The sequence below is a fragment of the Lutra lutra genome, chromosome 13 (assembly GCF_902655055.1).
Source record: "Lutra lutra chromosome 13, mLutLut1.2, whole genome shotgun sequence".
NCBI classification, from domain to species: Eukaryota; Metazoa; Chordata; class Mammalia; order Carnivora; family Mustelidae; genus Lutra; species Lutra lutra.
This window is the reverse complement of record NC_062290.1, coordinates 25,751,450-25,770,490: the sequence shown is the minus strand read 5'-3', so window position 1 is coordinate 25,770,490 and position 19,041 is coordinate 25,751,450. Positions and strand designations below refer to the sequence as shown.

Sequence of the window (19,041 nt, the reverse complement as noted above, 5' to 3'; positions counted from 1 at the left end):
AAGAATCATTTGCCCATAAATATGAGGATTTATTGGGACACCTGGGTGGCTCAGTTGTTTAAGCATCTGTTTTCGGCTCAGGTCACAGTCCTGCATTGGGCTTCTTGCTTGATAGGGAGCCTGCTTCTCCCTCTGCCTGCCACTCCCCCCTGCTTGTAATCTCTCCTTCTCTCTCTGTCTCTGACAAATAAATAAAATCTTTTAAAAAGTATGAGTATTTATTTCTGGATTCTCAGTTCTTTTCCACTGATCTTTAAGTTTGTCTTATACCAGTACCACACTGTCTTGATTTCTGTTGTTTAGTTTTAGAATTGGGGAAGTGTGTCCTCTGACTTTGTTCTTTTTCAACATTATTTTAGCTATTCTGTGTCCCTGGAATTTCCGTACGAATTTTAGGATCAATCAATAAATAAAATCTTTAAAAAAAAAGAATTTTACGGGACGCCTGGGTGGCTCAGTTGGTTAAGCAGCTGCCTTCGGCTCAGGTCATGATTCCAGCGTCCTGGGATCGAGTCCCGCATCGGGCTCCTTGCTCAGCAGGAGCCTGCTTCTCCCTCTGCCTCTGCCTGCCATTCTGTCTGCCTGTGCTAGCTCTCTCTCCCTCTCTCTCTCTGACAAATAAATAAATAAAATCTTTAAAAAAAAAAAAAAAGAATTTTAGGATCAGCTTGTCAATTTCTGCAAAGAATTCAGCTGGGATTTTGATAGGGGTTGCACTGAATCTGTAAATAAATTTGGGCAATATTGTGATTTTTTTAATGATTTTTTAAAAAGATTTTATTTATTTGACAGACAGAGATCACGAGTAGGCAGAGAGACAGGCAGAGAGAGAGGGAAACAGACTCCCCACTGATCAGAGAGCCTAATGCGGGGCTCCATCCCAGGACCCTGAGATCATGACCTGAGCCAAAGGCAGAGGCTCAACCCACTGGGCCACCCGGGTGCCCCATGGAATATTGTAATCTTAACAGTGTTAAGTCTTTCAACCCACAAACAGGAGCTGTTTCTCCATGTATTTAGATCTTTACTTTCTTTAACAATATTTTATAGTCTTCAGAGTATGTTTTATATGTCTTTTATTTAATTTCTTTCTAAGTATTTTATCCTTTCTGATGCTACTATAATGGAATTGTTTTCTTAATTTATTTTTCAGGTTCGTTGTAAGTATAGACACCAATTTAATTTTTTTTTAATTTTTTAATTTTTTTCAGCATAACAGTATTCATTATTTTTGCACCACACCCAGTGCTCCATGCAATCCGTGCCCTCTACAATACCCACCACCTGGTGCCCCCAACCTCCCACCCCCCACCCCTTCAAAATTCTCAGATCGTTTTTCAGAGTCCGTAGTCTCTCATGGTTCACCTCCCCTTCCAATTTCCCTCAACTCCCTTCTCCTCTCCATCTCCCCTTGTCCTCCATGCTATTTGTTATGCTCCACAAATAAGTGAAACCATATGATAATTGACTCTCTCTGCTTGACTTATTTCACTCAGCATAATCTCTTCCAGTCCCGTCCATGTTGCTACAAAACTTGGGGATTCATCCTTTCTTTCTTTTTTTTTTTTTTATACAGCTTTATAAACATATATTTTTATCCCCAGGGGTACAGGTCTGCGAATCGCCAGGTTTACACACTTCACAACACTCACCATAGCACATACCCTCCCCAATATCCATAACCCCACCCCCTCTCCCAACCCCCTCCCCCCATCAACCCTCAGTTTGTTTTGTGAGATTAAGAGTCACTTATGGTTTGTCTCCCTCCCAATCCCATCTTGTTTCATTTACTCTTCTCCTACCCCCTCGACCCCCCATGTTGCATCTCCTCTCCCTCATATCAGGGAGATCATATGATAGTTGTCTTTCTCCGATTGACTTATTTCGCTAAGCATGATACCCTCTAGTTCCATCCACGTCATCGCAAATGGCAAGATTTCATTTCTTTTGATGGCTGCATAGTATTCCATTGTGTATATATACCACATCTTCTTTATCCATTCGTCTGTAGATGGACATCTAGGTTCTTTCCATAGTTTGGCTATTGTAGACATGGCTGCTATAAACATTCGGGTGCACGTGCCCCTTCGGATCACTATGTTTGTATCTTTAGGGTAAATACCCAGCAGTGCAATTGCAGGGTCATAGGGTAGTTCTATTTTCAACATTTTGAGGAACCTCCATGCTGTTTTCCAGAGTAGTTGCACCAGCTTGCATTCCCACCAACAGTGTAGGAGGGTTCCCCTTTCTCCGCATCCTCGCCAGCATCTGTCATTTCCTGACTTGTTAATTTTAGCCATTCTGACTGGTGTGAGGTGATATCTCATGGTGGTTTTGATTTGTATTTCCCTGATGCCGAGTGATATGGAGCACTTTTTCATGTGTCTGTTGGCCATCTGGATGTCTTCTTTGCAGAAATGTCTGTTCATGTCCTCTGCCCATTTCTTGATTGGATTATTTGTTCTTTGGGTGTTGAGTTTGCTAAGTTCTTTATAGATTTTGGACACTAGCCCTTTATCTGATATGTCATTTGCAAATATCTTCTCCCATTCTGTCAGTTGTCTTTTGGTTTTGTTAACTGTTTCCTTTGCTGTGCAAAAGCTTTTGATCTTGATAAAATCCCAAAAGTTCATTTTTGCCCTTGCTTCCCTTGCCTTTGGTGATGTTCCTAGGAAGATGTTGCTGCGGCTGACGTCGAAAAGGTTGCTGCCTGTGTTCTCCTCCAGGATTTTGATGGATTCCTTTCTCACATTGAGATCCTTCATCCATTTTGAGTCTATTTTCGTGTGTGGTGTAAGGAAATGATCCAATTTCATTTTTCTGCATGTGGCTGTCCAATTTTCCCAACACCATTTATTTATTTTTTTTTTTTAAGATTTTTTTTTTTTTTTATTTGGCAGATAGAGATCGCAAAGTGGGCAGAGAGGCAGGCAGAGAGAGAGGAGGAAGCAGGCTCCCTGCCGAGCAGAGAGCCCGATGCGGGGCTCGATCCCAGGACCCTGAGATCATGACCCGAGCCGAAGGCAGCGGCTTAACCCACTGAGCCACCCAGGCGCCCCACCCAACACCATTTATTGAAGAGGCTGTCTTTGTTCCATTGGATATTCTTTCCTGCTTTGTCGAAGATGAGTTGACCATAGGGTTGAGGGTCCATTTCTGGGCTCTCTATTCTGTTCCATTGATCTATGTGTCTGTTTTTGTGCCAGTACCATGCTGTCTTGATGATGACAGCTTTGTAATAGAGCTTGAAGTCCGGAATTGTGATGCCACCAACTTTGGCTTTCTTTTTCAATATTCCTTTGGCTATTCGAGGTCTTTTCTGGTTCCATATAAATTTTAGGATTATTTGTTCCATTTCTTTGAAAAAAATGGATGGTACTTTGATAGGAATTGCATTAAATGTGTAGATTGCTTTAGGTAGCATAGACATTTTCACAATATTTATTCTTCCAATCCAGAAGCATGGAACATTTTTCCATTTCTTTGTGTCTTCCTCAATTTCTTTCATGAGTACTTTATAGTTTTCTGAGTATAGATTCTTAGTCTCTTTAGTTAGGTTTATTCCTAGGTATCTTATAGTTTTGGGTGCAATTGTAAATGGGATGGACTCCTTAATTTCTCTTTCTTCTGTCTTGTTGTTGGTGTAGAGAAATGCAACTGATTTCTGTGCATTGATTTTATATCCTGACACTTTACTGAATTCCTGTACAAGTTCTAGCAGTTTTGGAGTGGAGTCTTTTGGGTTTTCCACATAGAGTATCATATCATCTGCGAAGAGTGATAGTTTGACTTCTTCTTTGCCGATTTGGATGCCTTTAATTTCCTTTTGTTGTCTGATTGCTGAGGCTAGGACTTCTAGTACTATGTTGAATAGCAGTGGTGATAACGGACATCCCTGCCGTGTTCCTGACCTTAGCGGAAAAGCTTTCAGTTTTTCTCCATTGAGAATGATATTTGCGGTGGGTTTTTCATAGATGGCTTTGATAATATTGAGGTATGTGCCGTCTATCCCTACACTTTGAAGAGTTTTGATCAGGAAGGGATGCTGTCCTTTGTCAAATGCTTTTTCAGCATCTATGGAGAGTACCATATGGTTCTTGTTCTTTCTTTTATTAATGTGTTGTATCACATTGATTGATTTGCGGATGTTGAACCAGCCTTGCAGCCCTGGAATAAATCCCACTTGGTCGTGGTGAATAATCCTTTTAACGTACTGTTGAATCCTATTGGCTAGTATTTTGGCGAGAATTTTTGCATCTGTGTTCATCAAGGATATTGGTCTGTAGTTCTCTTTTTTGTTGGGATCCTTGTCTGGTTTTGGGATCAAGGTGATGCTGGCCTCATAAAATGAGTTTGGAAGTTTTCCTTCCATTTCTATTTTTTGGAACAGTTTCAGGAGAATAGGAATTAGTTCTTCTTTAAATGTTTGGTAGAATTCCCCCAGGAAGCCATCTGGCCCTGGGCTTTTGTTTGTTTGGAGATTTTTGATGACTGTTTCAATCTCCTTACTGCTTATGGGTCTGTTGAGGCTTTCTATTTCTTCCTGGTTCAGTTGTGGTAGTTTATATCTCTCTAGGAATGCATCCATTTCTTCCAGATTGTCAAATTTGTTGGCATAGAGTTGCTCATAGTATGTTCTTATAATTGTCTGTATTTCTTTGGTGTTCGTTGTGATCTCTCCTCTTTCATTCATGATTTTATTTATTTGGGTCCTCTCTCTTTTCTTTTTGATAAGTCTGGCCAGGGGTTTATCAATCTTATTAATTCTTTCTAAGAGCCAGCTCCTAGTTTCGTTGATTTGTTCTATTGTTTTTTTGGTTTCTATTTCATTGATTTCTGCTCTGATCTTTATGATTTCTCTTCTCCTGCTGGGTTTAGGGTTTCTTTCTTGTTCTTTCTCCAGCTCCTTTAGGTGTAGGGTTAGGTTGTGTACCTGAGACCTTTCTTGTTTCTTGAGAAAGGCTTGTACCGCTATATATTTTCCTCTCAGGACTGCCTTTGTTGTGTCCCACAGATTCTGAACTGTTGTGTTTTCATTATCATTTGTTTCCATAAATTTTTTCAATTCTTCTTTGATTTCCTGGTTGACCCATTCATTCTTTAGAAGGATGCTGTTTAGTCTCCATGTATTTGGGTTCTTTCCAAATTTCCTCTTGTTATTGAGTTCTAGCTTTAGAGCATTGTGGTCTGAAAATATGCAGGGAATGATCCCAATCTTTTGATACCGGTTGAGACTTGATTTAGGACCAAGAATGTGATCTATTCTGGAGAATGTTCCATGTGCACTAGAGAAGAATGTGTATTCTGTTGCTTTGGGATGAAATGTTCTGAATATATCTGTGATGTCCATCTGGTCCAGTGTGTCATTTAAGGCCTTGATTTCCTTGTTGATCTTTTGCTTGGATGATCTGTCCATTTCAGTGAGGGGAGTGTTAAAATCCCCTACTATTATTGTATTCTTGTCGATGTGTTTCTTTGATTTTGTTATTAATTGGTTTATATAGTTGGCTGCTCCCACGTTAGGGGCATAGATATTTAAAATTGTTAGATCTTCTTGTTGGACAGTTCCTTTGAGTATGATATAGTGTCCTTCCTCATCTCTTATTATAATATTTGGCTTAAAATCTAATTGATCTGCTATAAGGATTGCCACTCCTGCTTTCTTCTGATGTCCATTAGCATGGTAAATTCTTTTCCACCCCCTCACTTTAAACCTGGAGGTGTCTTCGGGTGTAAGATGAGTTTCTTGTAGGCAACATATAGATGGTTTTTGTTTTTTTTATCCATTCTGATACCCTGTGTCTTTTGATTGGGGCATTTAGCCCATTAACATTCAGGGTAAGTATTGAGAGATATGAATTTAGTGCCATTGTATTGCCTGTAAGGTGACTGTTATTGTATATTGTCTCTGTTTCTTTCTGATCTACTACTTTGAGGGTCTCTCTTTGCTTAGAGGACCCCTTTCAATATTTCCTGTAGAGCTGGTTTGGTATTTGCAAATTCTTTCAGTTTTTGTTTGTCCTGGAAGCTTTTAATCTCTCCTTCTATTTTCAATGATAGCCTAGCTGGATATAGTATTCTTGGCTGCATGTTTTTCTCATTTAGTACTCTGAATATATCATGCCAGCTCTTTCTGGCCTGCCAGGTCTCTGTGGATAAGTCTGCTGCCAATCTAATATTTTTACCATTGTACGTTACAGACTTCTTTTCCCGGGCTGCTTTCAGGATCTTTTCTTTGTCACTAAGACTTGTCAATTTTACTATTAGGTGATAGGGTGTGGACCTATTCTTATTGATTTTGAGGGGGGTTCTCTGAACCTCCTGGATTTTGATGCTTGTTCCCTTTGCCATATTGGGGAAATTCTCTCCAATAATTCTCTCCAATATACCTTCTGCTCCCCTCTCTGTTTCCTCTTCTTCTGGAATCCCAATTATTCTAATGTTGTTTCGTCTTATGGTGTCACTTATCTCTCGAATTCTCCCCTCGTGGTCCAGTAGCTGTTTGTCCCTCTTTTGCTCAGCTTCTTTATTCTCTGTCATTTGGTCTTCTATATCGCTAATTCTTTCTTCTGCCTCATTTATCCTAGCAGTGAGAGCCTCCATTTTTGATTGCACCTCATTAATAGCTTTTTTGATTTCAACTTGGTTAGATTTTAGTTCTTTTATTTCTCCAGAAAGGGCTTTTATATCTCCCGAGAGGGTTGCTTTAATATCTTCCATGCCTTTTTCAAGCCCGGCTAGAACCTTGAGAATCATCATTCTGAACTCTATATCTGACATATTACCAATGTCTGTATTGATTAGGTCCCTAGCCTTTGGTATTGCCTCTTGTTCTTTTTTTTGTTGTGAATTTTTCCGCCTTGTCATTTTGTCCAGATAAGAGTTTATGAAGGAGCAAGTAAAATACTAAAAGGGTGGCAACAACCCCAGGAAAACATGCTTTAGCCAAATCAGAAGAGATCCTGAATTGTGAGGGGGGAGAAAGGGGATAAAAAGGGGTTCAGAAAGAAAGAAAAAAAAAACTATTAAAAAAAAGAAAGCCGATAAAGAAAAAATATAAAAAGAGGAAAAAATATATATATATTAGATAAACTATTTAAAAAACGTTAAAAAAAGAAAACGGTAAAAGTTAAAAAAAATTTAGCAGAAGAAGAGAAAAAGAAAAAAAAATTGAAAAAGAAAAAAAAATTAAATTAACTGCAAGGCTAAAAAATCATGGGGAGAAAGCCATGAGTTCCGTGCTTTGCTTTCTTCTCCTCTGGAATTCCGCCGTTCTCCTTGGTAGGTGAACTTGGTCCTGGCTGGGTTTCCCGTAGATCTTCTCGGGGAGGGGCCCGTTGTAGTGATTCTCAAGCGTCTCTGCCCCAGGCGGAGTTGCACCGCCCTTACCCGGAGCCGCGCTGAGTCATCCGCTCGGGTTCGCTTTCGGGAGCTTTTGTTCCCTGAGCGCTTTCCGTAGAGTCTGGAGGACGGGAATAAAGATGGCGGCCTCCCGGTCTCCGGCCCGGAGGAGCCGAGAGCCCGGGGCCCCACTCCTCAGTGTGCCCTCAGAGAACAGCGCCAAATGACTCCCGTCACCCTGGCCTCCGGCCGCGCTCCGAGCTGACCGAGCCTGCGACCGGTTCAAGGCAACCCTGAGCTGAGAGTCACTCCTCGGCTCTGTCTCTGCAGCCGGCTTCCCCGTTCTAATACCGGTAAGCTCTGCGACACTGAGACACCCCCGATCCTTCTGCGACCCTGCGGGACCTGAGGCCGCGCTGACCCCGCCTGGGCTTCACCCCAGTTAAGCCTCTGGAGCGATGTCCCTCAGCGGAACAGACTTTTAAAAGTCCTGATTTTGCTCTGTTGCTCCGCCGCTCGCCGGGAGCCGGCCCCTCCCCCCGCGGTCTATCTTCCCGTCGCTTTGGATTCACTTCTCCGCCAGTCCTACCTTGCAGAAAGTGGTTGATTTTCTGTTTCTGGAATTGCTGTTCTTCTTCTCTTCAATCTCCCGTTGGATTTGTAGGTGTTTGCAATCTTTAGATAAGCTATTTAGCTGATCTCCCGCTACCCGAAGTAGTCTCAGCCTGCTACTTCTCCGCCATCTTGACTCCTCCCCTCACCAATTTAATTTTTTTAAAGATTTTATTTATTTATGACAGAGAGAGATAGTGAGAGAGGGAACACAAACACTGGGGAGCTGGAGAGGGAGAAGCAGACTCCTCGCTGAGCAGGGAGCCCATATGGGACTCAGTCCTAGAACACTGGGATCATGATCTGAACTGAAGGCAGACGCTCAACGACTGAGCCACCCAGGCGCCCTGACACCAGTTTAATTTTTAATGTATTAATTCTACCAGCGATTTTCAGAAACAAGTGCAACATAAGTAGGAGTGGAAAAGCCATTTTTCGGTTAGTTTTGATTATTTTTGAAAAGAAATTATTTAAAGTTATATTATAGAAACCCTTAAAACTATTTTCCTGGATTTATTTCTAATATTTGTGGCAAAGAGATATAGCTATAAAATCTAATAAAGGGTTTGCTTTCAACGCAAGTGTACAGTTACTCAATAATTTCTTGCCTTAATTTTTTTAAGTCCCCAGTTATTCAGTATTTAGATTAGTGAACTGGGAAACATATTACTGCTACAGAAAGAATGGTATGATGGAGTCCCATACTTCATCATTTACCAACTCATGGACCTTACCCTTTAGACTGTTTTGCAGCAAATCCAGACATTTCATATCATTTCATCTGTGAATTATAGGTATATTTTTTAAGACATATTTACTTGTTTTAATTACCTCATGTTGGAATAAAACGTGCTTTAATTGACTTTGTTTTGGAGGATGGTTAGTTTTATTAGGATAGTCCATAATTGAATTTTGTTTTTATTTTGATACACAGGAGTCCAGATCTTACATAAAATGGATAATTCTCACAATAGATACTGAATATTAAGTAGAAAGTTATTTAGTAAAATCTAAGCTGCTATGGAAGAAATACCAGTAAAAGTTGCTGTAAGAATTCGACCTCTGCTGTGCAAAGAAGTTCTTCATAATCATCAAGCTTGTGTGAGAGTTATTCCAAACACCCAGCAAATTATCATTGGGAGAGATAGAGTCTTTACTTTTGATTTTGTTTTTGGCAAAAATTCCACTCAAGATGAAGTTTATAATACATGTATAAAGCCACTAGTGTTGTCTCTCATTGAGGGCTATAATGCAACTGTTTTTGCCTATGGACAAACTGGATCCGGGAAGACCTACACCATTGGAGGAGGCCATGTTGGTAAGATTCTCATATTCTTTGACTTTTGTTTGAGATGCTGGAATGAAGCTAAAATATGACTATCTGAAATATAGAAGGTGCTCAGCATATTAATTGAATGAAATAATGTATAATCCTATATTATATCCTGTATATATCCTGTATAATCTTTGAATCAAGTATAAGATCATCATCTTTGAAAGATGTATTTTTAAATGTTGAAGTTTCATTCAACAATTCAATTTATGATTATATTTGATTAAGGAAACAAGTTTAATACAGTGTTTGGTGTTCAGCCCTTTGCCATTTTTTTCCATTTTATTGAGATACAGTTGACATACAACTTTGTATTAGTCCAAGGTGTACATATAATTTGGTATATGTAGATATTACAAAATGATTACCACAGTAGGTTTAGTTAATACCAGTCACATCACAGTTATAAATTTTTTCTTGTGATAAGACCTTTTTTTTTTTAAAGATTTTATTTATTTATTTGACAGACAGAGATCACAAGTAGGCAGAGAGGCAGGCAGAGAGAGAAAGAGGAGGAAGCAGGCTCCCCGTGGAGCAGAGAGCCCGATGTGGGGCTCGATCCCAGGACCCTGGGATCATGACCCGAGCCGAAGGCAGAGGCTTTAACCCACTGAGCCACCCAGGCGCCCCTGATAAGAACTTTTTTTTTTTTTTTTAAAGATTTTATTTATTTATTTGACAGAGAGAGATCACAAGTAGACGGAGAGGCAGGCAGAGAGAGAGAGAGAGAGGGAAGCAGGCTCCCCGCTGAGCAGAGAGCCCGATGTGGGACTCGATCCCAGGACCCTGAGATCATGACCTGAGCCGAAGGCAGCGGCTTAACCCACTGAGCCACCCAGGCGCCCGATAAGAACTTTTAAAAAAGGTTTATTTATTATTTATTTGGGGGAGAGAGAGCACAAGCAGGGTGAAGGGCAGAGGGAGAAGCAGGGTTCCCACCAAGCAGGGAGCTTGATGCAAGGGCCTGATCCCTGGACCCTAGGATCATGTCCACAGACGCTTAACTGACTGGGCCACCCAGGTGCCCAAGAACTTTTAAGATCTAATCTTTTAGCAGCTTTCAAGTACACAATACAGTATTAGTAACTACAGTCACCATGCTGTACATTACATCCTCAGAACTTACCTTATAACTGGAAGTTTTTATGTTTTGACTACCTTCACCCATTTCCCCCACTCCCTGCCTCTGACCACCCTTTGTAAAGTAGAAATAAATGAGTTAACATGACCAGATTTTGATCTTTTAACATAGTCCACGTGTAAATATCAAGAGTCCTACAACCAGAACTTCAAGGCAATAAGAAGAATTTATTATGTGGTTTAAGGGTCTTTTTTCCCCATTTTTAAGTCAAATTTTTATTTTGCTTTTTCTGCTTTATTGAGGTGCAATTGGTAAATAAAATGGTACGATATTTAAAGTATACATCGTCATGATTTGATGAATGTATATGTTGTCAAAGGATTCCTCCAATCTAGTTAACACATCCATCACCTCACATGTAAATACAGATTTCTATTGTATTTTACTTTTAAAGATTTTATTTATTTGAGAGAGAGAGAAGCACAGGTGGGGTGAGGGGCAGAGGGAGAAGCAGACTCCCTGCTGAGCAGGGTGCCCAATGTGGAGCTCCATCCCAGGACCCTGGGATCATGACCTGAGCTAAAGGCAGATGCTTAACTGAATGAGCCACACCGTCACCCCTGGATTTCTATTTTATTTTATTTTATTATTTTTTTAAAGACTTTATTTATTTATTTGACAGAGATCACAAGTAGGCAGAGAGGTAAGCAGAGAGAGGGAGAAGCAGGCTCCCTGCCGAGCAGAGAGCCCAATGCGGGGCTCCATCCCAGGACCCTGAGATCATGACCTGAGTCGAAGGCAGAGGCTTAACCCACTGAGCCACCCAGGCGCCCCTGGATTTCTATTTTATTTTATTTTATTATTATTTTTTTAAGATTTTTATTTATTCATTTGACAGAGAGAAATCACAAGTAGGCAGAGAGGCAGGCAGAAGGAGAGGAGGAAGCAGGCTCCCCGCTGAGCAGAAAGCCCGATGTGGGGCTTGAACCCAGGACCTGGGATCATGACCTGAGCCAAAGGCAGCGGCTTAACCCACTGAGCCACCCAGGCGCCCCTGGATTTCTATTTTAAATACTAAATATTTTAGGCTATAATTTCTCCTGCTTAGGATTTCCTGTAGAGCTGGAAGGAAACTTGAGAATCATTTCTCTTTGTTTATAACTGTGGAGGTCCAGCTATGGCGTGATCAGTGAAGGACTTACTCAGTTAGAGGGCTAGTGACAGCTGGGATTGAAAGCTGGGTCCTCTGTTGAGGTTGCTTACTGTATTGGTATTTTTCTACTAAAGACAAACTTTTGAGTATTATACATATATATGTATTATTATCTAACATTATTGCTAGTGTTCTGTATATGTGTAATGACTCTCAATGTATTTTCTACTTTCATGCTCTTCAAATATGGAATATGTGACTTTCAGAAACATTTCTGATTACATGTAGGGATTGGATGGGAGAGTTGGAGGCTGGCTGTGTGGTTTGAGGAGGCTCTGATTGCAAAGACTAAATGGAAGGTCCATAAGTGCCCATTATCCCCCACACCCCTCACCATCATTTTTTAGAATCAGCGTTATGAAGGATTTGGGATATTAAAGATACTAGATTATTTTAGGGTCTCAAAATAAAAATTCAATTTTTCTACTATAAGTTGTCTTTTGTTTTTTTTAGGATCATAGCTTTTTTTTTAATGGAAAAATGTTTTATGATCCTTAAGACTCAGTATGTTCTTTTACTAATGAGAGTTATAAAATGCTTAGAGCTTTAGTGACTTAATTATAGCTATATTGCTTTTATTAAGCGGCCATGCATACAATTTTAATACCTTAAGGGAAAAAGTTATTGTTTATCTATTATCCTAGAATATTTTAACTGCTCTAAAATACTTTATATTTGAGAACACCACGAGAAGCAGTTTTTTCTTTTTTCCTCTAGCTTTTTATTCTTTTTTAAAAAATCATTTTATATTTTTTCATCATGATAAGTTTGCTTTTTATTTATTTATTTTTTAAAAGATTTTATTTATTTATTTGACAGACAGAGATCACAAGTAGGCAGAGAGGCAGGCAGAGAGAGAGGGGAAAGCAGGCTCCCCGCTTAGCAGAGAGCCCGATGTGGGGCTTGATCCCAGGACCCCGAGACCATGACCTGAGCTGAAGGTAGAGGCTTAAACCACTGAGCCACCCAGGCGCCCCAATAAGTTTGCTCTTTAATACCCATCCCCTACTTCCCCATTACCCCATTCACCTTCCATCCATTAACCATCCATTTATTCTCTTTAGTTAAGAGCCCGTTTCATTTGTCTCTCTTTCTTTCTTTCTTTTTTCCTTTGCTTGTTTGTTTTGTTCCTTAAATTCTGCATATGAGTGAAATCATATGGTATCTGCCATTCTATGACTGACTTATCCTGCTCAGCATAATATTCTGTAGCTCTGTCTGTGTCTTTGCAAATGGAAAGATTTCATTCTTTTTTATGGCTGAATAATTCTGTCGTGTGTGTGTGTGTGTGTGTGTGTGTGTGTGTGTGTGTGTGTATACTACGTCTTCTTTATCCATTCATCTATTGATGGACACTTCGGGTGCTCTCATAGTTTGGGTAAATATCCAGTAGTGCAATTACTAGATCAGAGGGTAGTTCTTTTTTTAAAGTTTTGAAGAACCTCCATACTTTTCCTTAGTGCCTACACCCATATGCATTCCTACCAATAGTGCAAGAAGGGTCCTTTTTCTCCATATCTTTGCCAATACCTATTGTTTCTTGTGTTGTTGATGTTAGCCATTCTGACAGGTGTGAGGTGGTATCTCATTGTAGTTTTGATTTGGTTTTCCATGATGAAGACTTTGAGCATCTTTTCTTGGGTCTGTTGGCCACCTGAATATCTTCTTTGGAGAAATGTCTGTTCATGTCTTCTGCCCATTTTTGGATTGGATTATTTGTCTTTGGGTGTTGAGTTGTATCAGTTCTTTATATATTTTGGATACTAACCCTTTATTGGTGTTATTTGCAAATATTTTTTCCCATTCAGTAGGCTGCCTTTTAGTTTTGTTGATTATTTCCTCAGCTGTGCAGAAGCTTTTTATTACTTTGGTTTTTGTTTCCCTAGCCTCAGGAGACATATCTAAAAAATGTTGCTACAGCTGATGTCAGAGTGATTACTGCCTGTGCTCTTTTCAAGGATTTTTATGATTTCAGGTCTCACATTTAGGTCTTCAATCCATTTTTAATTTATTTTTATGTATCGTAGAAGAGGGTGTTCCAGTTTCATTCTTTTGCATGCAGTTGTCCGATTTTCCCAACGCCATTTGTTGAAGAGATTGTCTTTTTCACATTGTATAATCATTCTTCCTTTGTCTAAGATTAATTGGCCGCATAATTATGGGTTTATTTCTGGGTTTTCTGTTCTGTTCTATTTATCTATGTGTCTGTTTTTATGCCAGTACCATACTGTTTTGATTACTGCAGTTTTTTTACATTTAAATTCAGTTAATTAACATATGATGTATTATTTGTTTCCAGGGTACAGGTCTGTGATTCATCAGTCTTATACCCAGTGCTCATTACAACATGTACCCTCCCTAATGTCCATCACCCCATCATCCCAGCCCTCCACCCCCACCCCTCCAGCAACCCTCAGTTTGTTTCCTATAATTAAGAGTCCTATGGTTTGTCTCCCTCTCTGGTTTCATCTTGTTTTGTTTTTTCCTCCCTTCCTGTATGATCCTCTGCCCTTTTTCTTAAATTCCACGTATCAGTGAGATCATATGATAATTGTCTTTCTCTGATTGACTTATTTTGCTTAGCATAATACCCTCTATTTCTAACCACATGATTGCAAATGGCAAGATTTCATTTTTTGAAGGCTGCATAATATTCCATTCTGTATATATATACCACATCTTCTTTTTTTTTTTTTTAAGATTTTTATTTATTTATTTGACAGAGAGAGATCACAAGTAGATGGAGAGGCAGGCAGAGAGAGAGAGAGGGAAGCAGGCTCCCTGCTGAGCAGAGAGCCCGATGCGGGACTCGATCCCAGGACCCTGAGATCATGACCTGAGCCGAAGGCAGTGGCTTAACCCACTGAGCCACCCAGGTGCCCTATATACCACATCTTCTTGATCCATCCATCTGTTGATGGACATCTGGGGTTTTCCCAAAGTTTGGCTATTGTGGACATTGCTGCTATAAATATTGGGGTGCAGATGAGCCTTCAGATCACTATATTTGTATCTTTGGGGTAAATTCCCAGTAGTGCGATTGCTGGGTCGTAGGTTAGCTCTATTTTCAACTTTGGAGGAACCGCCATACTGTTTTCCAGAGTGGCTGCACCAGCTTGCATTCCCACCAACAGTGTAGGAGTGTTCCCCTTTCTCCGCATCCTAGCCAGCATCTGTCCTTTCCTGACTTGTTAATTTTAGCCATTAGTGTGAGGGGGTATCATCTCATTGTGGCTTTGATTTGTATTTCCCTGATGCCGAGTGATGTTGAGCATCTTTTCATGGGTCTATTGGCCACCTGGATACCTTCTTCGGAGAAATGTCTGTTCATGTCTTCTGCCTATTTTTTGATTGGATTATTTGTTCTTTGGGTATTGCATTTGGTAAGTTCTTTTCTTTTTTATAAGGTTTTATTTATTTGAGAGAGAGAGAGAATAAGAGGAAGCATGAGAGGAGAGAGGTCAGCTGGAGAAGCAGACTCCCTGCTGAGCCAAGAGCCCGATGTGGGACTCAATCCCAGGACTCCAGGATCATGACCTGAGCCGAAGGCAGTCGCTTAACCAACTGAGCCACCCAGGAGCCCTGTTAAGTTCTTTATAGATTTTGGATACTAGCCCTTTATCTGATATGTCATTTGCAAATATCTTTTCCCATTCTGTCAGTTGTTTTTTTGGTTTTGTTGACTGTTTCCTTTGCTGTGCAAAAACTTTTTATCTTTCTTTCCTGCCCCCAAAACCTTTTGATCTTGATGAAGTCCCAATAATTCATTTTTGCCTTTGTTTCCCTTGCCTTTGGAAATATGTCTAGTAAGAAGTTGCTTCGACTAAGGTCGAAGAGGTTGATGCCTGTGTTCTCCTCTAGGATTTTGATGGATTCCTCTCTCACATTCAGGTCTTTCATCATTTTGAGTCATTTTTCTTTATGGTGTAAGGAAGTTATCCAGTTTTGTTCTTCTGCATGTGATTATCCAGTTTTCCCAACAGCGTTTGTTGAAGACACTGTTTTGTTTTGTTTTTAAGATTTTATTTATTTGACAGACAGAGATCACAAGTAGGCAGAGAGGCAGGCAGAGAGAGGGGGAGAAACAGGCTCTCTGCTAAGCAGAGAGCCTGATGTGGGCCTTGATCCCAGGAACCTGAGATCATGACCTGAGTGGAAGGCAGAGGCTTAACCCACTGAGCCACCCAGGTGCCCCGAATAAACTCTTTTTTCCATCAGATATTCTTTCCTGCTTTGTCAAAGATTACTTGACCATAGAGTTGAGGGTCCATTCCTGGGCTCTTTATTCTGTTTCATTGATCTATGTGTCTGTTTTTGTGCCAGTACCACACTGTCTTGATGGTGACAGCTTTGTAATAGAGCTTGAAGTCCGAAACTGTGATGCCACCAGCTTTGGTTTTCTTTTGCAACATTCCTGTGGCTATTCGAGGTCTTTTCTGGTTCCATATAAATTTTAGGATTATTTGTTCTAGTTCTGTGAAAAAAGTTGATGGTATTTTAATCAGGGATTGTGTTAAATGTGTAGGTTGCTTTAGGTAGCATAGACATTTTCACAATATTTGTTCTTCCAATCCATAAGCATGAAACTTTTTCCATTTCTTTGTGTCTTCCTCAATTTCTTTCGTGAGTACTCTCTAGTTTTCTGAGTACAGATTCTTTGCCTCTTTGGTTAGGTTTATTCCTAGGTATCTTACGGTTTTGGGTCCAACTGTAAATTTCTCTTCTGTCTTGTTATTGGTGTATAGAAATGCAACTGATTTCGGTGCATTGATTTTATATCCTGACACTTCACTGAATTTCTGTATGAGTTCTGGCAGTTTTGGGTGGAGTCTTTTCGGTTTTCCATGTAAAACGTCATATCATTTGCAAAGAGTGGGAGTTTGATTTCTTTGCCGATTCGGATGCCTTTAATTCTTTTTGTTGTCTCACTCCTGAGGCTAGGACTTCTAGTACTATGTTGAACAGTAGTGGTGGTAGTGGACAGCCCTGCCGTGTTCCTGACCTTAGAGGAAAAGCTCTCAGTTTTTCCCCAGATTGCTGAAGTTTTTTAATATAACTTGAATATAACTAGAATTGTGATACCTCAGTTTTGTTTTTCTTTTTCAAGACTGCTTTGGCTCTTCAGGGTCTTTTGTGGTTCCATACGAATTTTAGAAATGTTTTTTCTAGTTCTGTGAAAAATGCTGGTGGTATTTTGACAGGGATTGCATTGAATGTGTAGATTGCTTTTGGTAATGTGGGTATTTTTTTTTTAATATTTTATTTATTTATTTGGGAGAGTGAGAGATCACAAGTAGGCAGAGAGTCAGGCAGAGAGAGAGGGGGAAGCAGGCTCCCCGCCAAGCAGAGAGCCTGATGCGGGGCCTGATTCCAGAACCCTGGGATCATGACCTGAGCTGAAGGCAGAGGCTTTAACCCACTGAGCCACCCAGGCGCCCCGTAACGTGGGTATTTTAACAGTATTACTTCTTCCAGTCCATAAGCATGGAGTGTCTTTCCATTTCTTTGTGTCATCTTCAGTTTCTTTCATCTGTGTTTTATAATTTTCAGAGCACAGGTCTTTCCCCTCTTTGGTTAAGTTTATTCTTAGATGTTTTATTGTTTTTGGTGGGATTTTAAATGGGATTTTTAAATGGGATTGTTTAATTTTCTTTCTGCTACTTCATAATTAGTGCATAGGAATGCAACAGATTTCTGAACATTGATTTTGTATCCTGAGGCTTTACTGAATTTATTTATCAGTTTTAGTAATTTTTTGGTACAATCTTTTTAGGGTTTTCTATATATGGTATCATGTTGTCTGCAAATAGTGAGAGTTTTACTTTTTCCTTATCAGTTTGGATGCCCTTTATTTCTTTATGTTGTCTAATTGCTGAGGCTAGGACTTGTAGTACTATGTTGAAAAAAGTAGTGAGAATGGACATCCTTATTTTATTCCTGACCCTAGGGGGAAAACTCTCAGTTTTTCACCGTTGACTATGATGTTGGCTGTGGGCTTTTCATAGATGGCCTTTATTATGTTGACATATATTCCTTCTGGATCTACTTTGCAGAAGGTTTTTTTGTTGTGTTTTTTTTTTTTTTATCACGAATGGATGTTAGACTTTGTCAAATGCTTTTTCTGCATTTATTGAATAAGCCTGTGGTTTTATCCTTACTGTCATTTTTTTTTAAAAGATTTTGTTTGCTTATTTGTCAGAGAGAAAGAGAGCACGCAAGCACAAGCAAGGAGAGAGGCAGGCAGAGGAAGAAGCAGGATCCCAGGACCCTAGTATTATGAGCTGAGCCGAAGGCAGTTGCTTAACCAACAGAGCCACTCAGGTGTCCCTGTCCTTTCTGTTATTGATATGATGTATGACATTGATTGTTTTGCAAATATTAGAGTACACTGGGATCGTGGAATAAATCGCACTTGATAGTGGTATGATTTTTAAAATTTTATCATTGGATTCAATTGACTAGTCTTTTGTTGAGGATTTTTTCATCTATATTCATGAGAGATATTGGCCTTTAATTCTCTTTTTTGGGGGTGTCTTTATCTGGTTTTGGTATCAGGGTGTTACTGGCTTTAAAGCTTGAATTTGGAAGTTTTCTTTCCTCTTGTATTTTTTTTTTTTTTTTGAATGGTTTGAGAAGAGTGGGTATTAACTTTTTTCTGAAGATTTCTTTATTCATTTTAGAGAGAGAATGAGAGCAAGGGAGAGAGGGAGACAAGCAGACTCTGTTGAGTGGGGAGCCTAATACCCTAAGATCATGACCTGAGCTGAAATTAAGAGCCGAATGCTTAACCAACTGAGCCACCCAGGTGCCCTGAGAAGAATGGGTATTAACTCTTGAAATGTTTGGTAGAATTCTTCTGTGAAGTCGTTTAGTCCTGCATTTTTGTTTTTTGTGAGTTTTTGGATTACTGATTCAATTTCATTGCTAGTGATTGGTCTGTTCAAATTTTCTATTTCTTCCTGTTTTGGTTTTGGTAGGTTATATGTTTCTAGGAATTTTCCATTCCTTCTAAGTTGTCCAGTTTGTTGTCATACAGGTTTTCATAGTATTCTGTTATGTTTGTTTGTCTATCTGTGGTGTTGGTTCTTATTTCTCCCCTTCCATTAGAAATTTTATTTGGGTCTCTGTCTCTAGATGTTTTTCTAGGCATTTTAGAAATACACATGTATTTTTTTTTCTTGTTGTTTTGTTTGTTTAATGAATTATTATACCTGTGATTCTATAACTTTATTTTTGCATTTGACAATATAAAATATTTCATTACTTCCTGTATAGGTCATAGAATTTCATCTCATTTTTTGGACTAATAATATTCCATAGTTTGAATGGACCATAGTTCCTCCATTCCAGTATTAATGGACATTTATTTAGGTTGTTTCTGATTTTTACTATCATAAAAAAGTTGCAGTGTATATCTTTGTATATTTAACTTTGTACCATGTGTTAGTATTTGTATAAAAC

General features: G+C 39.5%; 1 protein-coding gene across 1 annotated transcript in view; it reads left to right on the top strand.

Moving 5' to 3' along the window:
• The window catches only part of KIF27 (kinesin family member 27), a 99,661-nt gene that overhangs the window by 5,375 nt on the left and 75,245 nt on the right, over nt 1-19,041 (top strand). The window contains exon 2 of the mRNA XM_047699673.1: nt 8,888-9,271. Within this exon, the coding sequence (XP_047555629.1) occupies nt 8,974-9,271 (298 nt within the window). The 5' untranslated portion in view covers nt 8,888-8,973. The remainder of the gene's footprint in view (nt 1-8,887; nt 9,272-19,041) is intronic.